General features: G+C 37.5%; 1 protein-coding gene across 2 annotated transcripts in view; it reads left to right on the plus strand.

Annotated features, from left to right (window-relative positions):
- GOLM1 (golgi membrane protein 1) overlaps positions 1 to 8677 on the plus strand; it is a 35433-nt gene extending 26756 nt beyond the window's left edge. For both annotated transcript variants that reach the window (XM_054281871.1, XM_054281862.1), the window contains 4 exons: positions 2865 to 2994; positions 4205 to 4492; positions 5588 to 5701; positions 6031 to 8677. In XM_054281871.1, coding sequence (XP_054137846.1) covers positions 2865 to 2994; positions 4205 to 4492; positions 5588 to 5701; positions 6031 to 6095 — 597 coding nt within the window. In that variant the 3' untranslated portion in view covers positions 6096 to 8677. The remainder of the gene's footprint in view (positions 1 to 2864; positions 2995 to 4204; positions 4493 to 5587; positions 5702 to 6030) is intronic.
- The last annotated feature ends 3 nt before the right edge of the window (positions 8678 to 8680 follow it).

Raw genomic sequence — 8680 nt, forward strand, 5'->3', positions numbered from 1 at the left:
CCCTTTGAATATATTTGACATTAAGAATTACGTAGCTAGAAATTTAAGGTAAGTAAAGTGATTTTGCATGTGTAATTAAGAGGTAACTTCTTGCTATTAAGTCCAGGCTCAGTATTTTTGCAGAATAATTCATGCCCAACAAAAAGCGAAAAATGGTCTTATGCTCACTTTCTGATAACTACAGAGAGTGATCTTAAGGAGCTGAATTATTTATAGAATAGAACCATTTTTAAATACAGCATTTTTGTTTTACTGATTCAAGGAAGATGGAGTTCTTCTGAATATCTTTATTGCAGTAACCAAATATTCTGCAGTACCATTTGCTTATCATACATCGGTAAGATCAATGCTAGATTAGTTGCTGATACTGGGCTTCATGGTGTTGACACAAAAAGATCTTGTTTTGCCTGGCTTTGATGGAAATTAAATGCTTTTCAAAACAACCAGGTAGTCATGCTGCAGCTCTGGCTTCTTGGTGACTTAGCTACTTCTTTCTGTGGTCATTTTTCCAAGTGACTGAATGAACATTTGAGAATATAGCGTTTTATTGCCCTTGTTTTACTGCCCTCCTTGGATAAATGGGAAGCTACACTCTTGACAGTACCAATGACAATTGGTAACAGAAAACAATTCTGTCAACTGTGAGTCTTCCTATACCATAAGACTGCCCATTCATTTGTATGGTACCTGACACAAAGGTTTGTATCTCTGAATGTGCATATGCTAGTTCTTTCTCTGCATATTTGGCTTTTTTTTAAATTTATTTTTTTTTTAATGAAACAAAATCAAAAGTGCAACAAAAAAAACCCCACAGAACAAACGGATTTATAACACTCTGTTTTTTTTTCACCAAACTGGTATAAGGTATAGAGCAAAATGGGTTCCATGTGTATTTCATGTTCAATGTTCAATGTTTGCATGAATTGAATTGACATAGTCCTCTGCCAGTTATAGAATCATAACATGATTAAGGTCAGAACATACTGAAGATACTCTAAGTCCAACCATTAACCAAGCAATGCTGTGTTCACCACTCAGCTATGTCTCCAAGTGCCAAATTTTTGTGGGACACCTTTGGAAAACTTCCAGGAATGGCAGTTCCTCTGCTTGGACAACCTGTTTCAAAGCCTGACCACACTTTTAGTGAAGAAAACTTTCCTAATATCCAATCTAAAACTCTTCTGGTGCAACCTGGGGCCATTTCCCACTGTCCTGTCTCTTGTTACCTGGAAGAAGCTGATCCCTACCTTGATACAACTACCTCCTTTGGGGTGGTTCTGGAGAGCAGTGATGGTAATGCAGTGAGTTGATGATGACTGGGAGATGATTGGTTTCCAATGTCAGTGGAAACAGACCTTTATTTGGAGTTATCAACTGTAGCTTCTTTGTCCCATTGAAGTCCCTGATGCAGGGCTGCCAGGCAGATAACCCCATATCTGAGCTTATATTTTTGTTTTCTTTTTCTGTCTTTTTCCTTTCAAGTCTTTCTCTTTGCTTGTTCTCATAAAGTCATCTACAAACAGCTCAGCTCAGCTCCTTCCCCACTGGCCCTGGCTTTATACCTTCAATTTAGTGTTTTTGAGATGACAGTGGGGAAAGAATAACACCAGCTATCAGGGCAAGCAGGGTCTTGACTGCTTTAGCAAAGACCATGAAGAGAAGAGCCTGAGTGCTACAAGGGGTACCATAGGAACCATAGGACTACGTTAGGGGAATTGTGGCCATCCCATCTTTTTAAACCTCTTCTACCTCCATTCAACTCCAGAAACATGCTGTAGCTGCTGTAGCTGGAGAATCACCATTCTCTACAGGCAGCTTTAGATTCCTGTCCTAGAGTTTGGGTGTTCTTAATTTCACCTGTGTGAAAGCCGCTGTGTACATTCCTCAATTCACCAACCATCTTTCATTTTCACCTGGAATTAATGGTGAATCATAAGTTGAGTCCGGTGTTTCTCAAGAGGTATAGTACAAACCTACATCCCCAAATGTTTAATTAATGTAGTCTAGGAGTAATTTATGGAGAGATGGTGGCATGGCATTCCTGAGCTCCCTGTTCCCCATGCTATAGATGAGGGACAGGGATAGCACCAAATGCAGGACTACTAGCCATTAGATCCAGAGATGGGGAGGAGATGGAAAGGGGCCTCAGGGAGGCAAACATGCCAGCTCTGTCATACAGGGCCATGTGAGGGAGGCAGTGCCAGTGTAAGTAAAAATCATACATAAAATTTTAATTGCCCAGTGGGCAGATCTTCAAGATGGTGTACATCTTAGGCTGGATATCTAAGTGGGTCGGATGTTTACAGCAGTCTATCACCAGAATTTAGTGCATTCTTAAGCAAGTTCCATCATGTTAAACAGGTATTATTTTCTAGTTGGTTAATTTACACTTTTCTTAATCCTGCATTTAATATAGTTACAGACCGGTTCTATACAAGCCTTACTCAGCTGAAGTCTAAGGATGACCACATTCAGTTTTCTTGCCCTGTAGACTGTTAATAGTAAATGGCATCTGTTTATTTGCTCAGCTGACCCTGACACAGTAGCAGAACAACAGTGGATAAATGTGTGGTGTTATTGTTCTGTAACACTCCGAGAATAATCAAGGGCAGTAATCTCATCATTAGCTGCAGTTAAATAAGGTATGTTAAAATTCTCCTGATGTGCTATGCTGTTACATAGAAACACTACTGCATAGACAGAGTTGTACACTACATCTATTACCAATAAAAATTTCAGTCCAAATATTTCCAAGTGTGTTGGGATTTTTTTCCCATGCAAAATTCTTACCTAAATTCTACTTCCCTTTCAAATCCATGTGCAGTTATATAGACCAGTGCTTATCTGCTGTATTCACTTTACAGGTTGATACTCAACTGCCAGCCTTGAAGCAAGCAGGGTTCAAGCAGGATGACTTGGAGCAGCAGAAAACCAATGAAAATATTCCTAAAGCAGTACCTACAGTAAGAAAGACAGACCTGATGCAGGTTAAAGGTGAGATGGAAATCCTTGTCTCACTAACAACTGTTGTTGAGAACAGTTCTTTTTCAACTGAACATTTAGGAATGTTTTTGTACACCAGATAAGGGTGAAAAAAGTGACACCAACAATCTGAACATCAATCAGGTTTCCAGCTGAAGGAAAACTTGCTTGGATTTGTTGGTTCTGTTTTGTTGTAGTATGGCATGTTGCACATAACAGAAAATAGAAATATTTACAATTCTGGAGTCATCCTCCTAATTTAATATGGAGAAAATACCCAATTTTTGGAAGGAAAAATTTTAAAACATACTTAAAATTTGCTTTCTTAATAAGTTCGACATATTCAACCTGGTACCCCTCCTCCCTGTGGAATAGCTGAAAGTTAGGCTTACATCAAACACACATCCATACTTCCCATATGTTGTCATTGAGAGAAATGCAAGTGAGAGAAATGATACACATGGCTTTAGGTTAGTTAGCCTAATGGTTCCTTTTGGCCTAAACTTTAGATAATATTTATTTGAATGGATGCATCCCTGTGTGTCTGTTTTGCATTGTAGTGTGTGATAGAAATTAAATTCTTAAATTTAATTACTTTTACATGCTATCTTAAATTACAATCTTGTGAGCATGCAACTCTCATTTTAGAGGGCTAGCAGCTGAAGACAGTGTCTACATATAGCTTAGTTGAGAAATCTAATTGGTTTTTTAAATTAAAAATGCAGATATGTGAGAAAAGATGTATGTTAATGTCAACTAAAAATTATAGTACTCCTGCACTTAAACAAGAACAGGCTTGGATACTTGCAAATCTGCCTGTGATGCATTGTCTTGAGCTACTTTTGAACACCAAATCAATTTTATTGTTGGTAATAAGATGTAACGCAGAGAAACCTAATGCTTATATACCACAATTTCTATTTAAACTGCTCTGTTTCACTTGCCCAATTTATTAACCACACATACCAAAATTTTAAGGATATAGAAGCATTAATCTGTTGACAGTAAATGAAATTCCCTTATTTAGTTGTTCCCAGTTAGGAATTGGGAACAGTAAGTTGTCTTTCTCTTATCTGGTACTGGTGTGATTGGAAGATACTCTTTCAGAGGAAAACCAATAATTTAGTGAGAAATACAAAGCATTCTTTATTAAAGGTTTTTAACATGTGCCACTCTGGAAGGCGTTAGTTTTTAAACTCAGAATCATTTTTGTTGTTTTCAGAAAGAACAGACAGCCTAACTGACATGAGAAAACAGGAGCCTAAGGCAGAAGAGGAGCAGCTTTCTAATCAGTTGGAAAAACCTCAAGAGTTGCTCAAGGCTGCTGCAGGTCACAAGGAGATGCTGCCTGTGTCAGAGAAGGAACCAAGTCCACCTGAGAATGAGAAACATGTAGCTGGGCAAGATATGTCAGAGCCAGCTGCAGAGCAGGCTGCCAGTGAGGAAGTTGAGCGGGAACAGTTCCTAAGTTATGATGATAAGCAGGATGACTTGCTCCCTGGAAAGGCTGGTTTGTAGCATGTCATGTATTGTTAAAAACAGTAACAAAATGAAAAATAAAGAAATTAAAGTGTGGAGTAGGACATAATTTCTGCAACAGTGGTGGAAGCTGGCCAGACTTAGTACAAGTTTTCTTAAAGGTCAGTGTGGTGTGGAATGTGTCAGTCCGAAGCAGTCACCTACAATCCACGCATTAAAGATGCAGGCTTCTGATTGTGCAAAATGAAGCTGCCAGGCTGAGTTTCTCTGCATCACTGTAACAGCCCTACTGTCTCTCCAGTGGCTCTACAAAGTGTTTAGGGAAATTCACCCCAAAACTTTTTGGTATTGGGGCTTTAAAAGAATATGATGCATTTGAAAAGAGTAAGATGTTAATCATCCAAAGCACTGATGAGTAGAGCACTTACACGTGGATGTTTTGCAGTTAGTCTTTTTACAATGTCAGTGTGTGAATACTAGCTATTCCTATTTCAAAATAAGCTACCATGAGTAAAACTGGTAACTCAGACTTCAGGTATCTGACATTGACTGTTGTGAGTCTTCAAAAACATGGATGTTTCAATTTATATCTGAGTCCTCTATCTAAAGAAATCTGATAGTCAGTAAATGTTGCTTGAGAGGAGTTAATGACTGGGTGAAGAAAATCTTCTGGGAGAAAAAAGTACTTTTGTGACAATTTGCCACATCATATAACACTTTACGCTTTAGTTATAGCATTCTGCTTGCTGGACAAGCTAAAACAAGAAGGGGTTTTCAGCAATTACTTCAGGTTTTGCCCTTCCTTAGGCATTCATTTAATACATTCTGAAATTGTGTAATTTTTCTTTATATAAAATTATATAAAATAATCTTTATGTTCATCAGAGGGCTAGCTGATTTTGCTATGCTTTGCAAATCCCAAAAGATTGTCTTTTATCTGCTTCTTTTGACAGGATTTACAGCCAAAGTTGCTCTGAAAATTAACACTTCAAAGGAAAAATAATATAAAAACCTACTCAGAACAGCAATTCCTTCAGCAGCAGTGTAATTCTGTGGAAGATGTTTACAGTCACTCTTCTTGTGTGCAGATGGTATAGCATAAAATGACTTAATTTTAATCTTCCAGACAAACAGGAACGTGAAGAAGTGAACCAGGACAAGGATGTCGATTACAATTTAGATGTAAATGAAGCTGAGTCAGAAACTGACAAGCAAGCAGCACTTGCTGGGATTGAAAATGGTACAAAAGAAAAAACCCAGTTTTAACCTAAGTATCACATGCTTAAAATGTTAAGATCATATTTTGCATGGTACCCTGCAGCAAGCTATACCTAGCTAACTTATTTGGTTTTTGAACTTTCCCTCATGTTTATAGTGTCACCTGTTTTCTGTTTAGCACCACTAAACCTACTTATTAATAGGGTGTGGTATCTGTAACTTTACCGTTCTACATAGTATTTAACAGTCCTTACAAAATTTCTTGTTGTTTTCTAGATAGAACTTGCTGTATGAAGAACTTCTGCCTCCTAAAAGAGATTTCTGTACCTTTTCTTTTTTTTCCCCCATTAGTTCAAAACCATGAAGATATGAAGAACCACTTACCTGACATTGGTGAAGGGCTGCAGAAGTTGTGAACAAAGGAAGTTCATGATACAACTGAGTCACCTCTTCACCTAAATACAGCCATGATCCAAGCAAACTGATCTCAGAAGGTTTTGATTATCTCCTAAAGGCTTGACTAAGGGCCCAAACAAAGTAGTATTTTCTTGTGAAGTTTTAGTCCTGTTGCAGTGAGGAAAAGAGGTATATCTCTGGAGGCTTGTTTCAAAGCAGTTTGGCCTCTGCAATGACTTTCTCCTTCCTATCAATTATAAAATTGCAATCAGGTAGTAATAAAGTTAGTAACTTTGAAGTTGGCTACCTTGTATAGTCATACTGTGGTAAGCGTATGTGTGGATTAGTGGTAGTTGATGAGCAGTCCTCTGCCAAGGATGGATCTCTCTGCTGATAAAGCACAACTGTAGTCCTCAGATACTATGCAGAATGATATATGTACCTGGGAGATGTGTTCTTAGCTTCAAAGTTTAAAAGAAACCCAAATAGGATTCTGACAATCGAAGCTTCTTGCTAAGAGATTAGCCAGGAAGATTTTTCTGAAAGCTTTGTTTGATTCTACACGGTCAGTACTATAATTTGGTTTGGTTACCACTACTGGGCACAAGTTTAGCGTAAAAATTCAAACTCACAAACTTCATGACAGAAGCCCTCTCAAATGTGTACTGCAACTACGCTTTATTCCACCCAGCTGCTTTCTTTTGTGGAAATAGAGGAATGCAAATGCTTGCCTTGTACAACAGCAATCTCAGCTGTTCAACATGACTAATCTTCTCTGCTGGACTTCTGACAGAGGTAACCAGACTATGCCTGCAGAAGACAAGGCAGTCTTCCAGAGGTAAGGCTTTAGTTGTTGTGAAGTTGTATGTTAATTACAATGTATCATCTTGTTAATGTTCCGCAGTCTGTTAAATGTAAACTAAAATGTAAACTAAAAACTATTTTACTATTTTACATCCTTAACTGCAGTCTAACCACCATGTATAGGCAGCTGGTTTGAAGAAATTTTTATATTTGTGTCTGCTCCCAAGACTGACACCTGTGTTTGGAGCATTGTTTGTGAGTATGAAGCAACCTCTATGAAGACAGCACAGCTCCCAGACAGCTGTGACTAACTTGCCAACCAGCATTCCATTTAAGAAAACATAAATTTGTCTTTGCCTTCCGTTAAAGCACTTCACTTTGTAACTCCTTTTTTGGTGTGTCGTTCTTCAGTGTACTAGTATATCCTGTACCTTAAGATTAAGGCTGGCTTTTTTGTGTATGAAGAGAGTATTAGTTGTCATCAAGTGAAGGTCAGAGTTAAGTCAAAAGATGCCTGTTAAGCCTAAACACAGAAACAGTTCACTAACAGTTTTTCACCATTTAAGTAAGACCTAACTGGTCTGGACTACTACAGTCAACACAGCAGGGAAAACATGCTTGTAAATGAGAGAGAAGAGGAATGAGCATCTGTTCTGACAAGTATTGGGAAGTATATCTGGTTACTGGGATATTTTTTGCAAATAACGACATGTTTGAACATCAAAGTGTTTACCCATAATTTGCATAAAAATATTTACCCATCTTCTGACCATTTTCCTAGGATTTAATGTGTAAACAATTATGCAGCTGAGATTTAAGTTGATCAGGAATTTAATATTGATTGTTAAAAAGCATATATTCTAACAGTAAAAAATAGACAGTGAAACACCAAAATCAAGTTGTATGAATAGCTTTACCAGTACCAAGTTAAAAATTCCAAAGAATCAAACACTTAAGGGTAATTAATATATTGCCAGAGGATTATTTTAAAACTAATTGTTTTGGCTGTGCTTCTGTACATTTTTGGGCTTCTCCTAGCCAACTGGATGTTGTCCTTCATAAATATGACCACCTCTGTACAAAGCACACTTGTAAACCTCTGAGGGCAAAGGGTCCGACAACATGCATAAGAGCAGTGTTCAAAATCAAGGACTACAGTTTTTTCACAATGACTTCAAGTGCTTCAATCTAACTCGGGTGGTAGATTTCTAGTAGGCAAGAGGCCCGTATGTCTGTTGTACAGAACTTTAGAATTAAAAGACCTGCAGCTGAACAAGAGATTAATTTGGAACTGTGGTGTACATAGTGTTGTCTCTCACTAAAGTTTTTAGTTCTACTGTTCTCTAAGCATCTTGGTGTTTTATTAGCACTTTGGTTTGGTTTTCTTTACTTTACAATTAAACTTGATCCATTTAGGTAAGCATTTAAAAGTAATCTTTTCTGGTGTACTGATGTTATTTTGTACAATTCATCTAGTTCTAATTGTAATTAGAAGGGGAAATATTATTATTGCTATTTTCTTGGTTCCACAAATCACATGTAATTTGCTTTCTCTTTCACTCTGGAGAAATAACAAAGGCTGTCCTTCAGCTACTGTCATATAAATCAGAATCTTTAAGATGGGGAAGATTTTGTGACTGTTTACAAGAAGCCAGATGAATGTTCTGTGCCATTTTACCTCTGCATATTCTAGGTTTTTTATTCCTTTGGCAGCTATATGGAAGCATTCAAGTGTATTAATCATGATGATAAGCAAACATGTAATGTGATATGCTATCTCTTTAGCAGAGAATTTGGAAAA

The sequence above is a fragment of the Melozone crissalis genome, unplaced genomic scaffold, assembly GCF_028551555.1.
Source record: "Melozone crissalis strain CALT ecotype California unplaced genomic scaffold, PUWL_Pcris_2 ptg000005l_1, whole genome shotgun sequence".
NCBI lineage: Eukaryota > Metazoa > Chordata > Aves > Passeriformes > Passerellidae > Melozone > Melozone crissalis.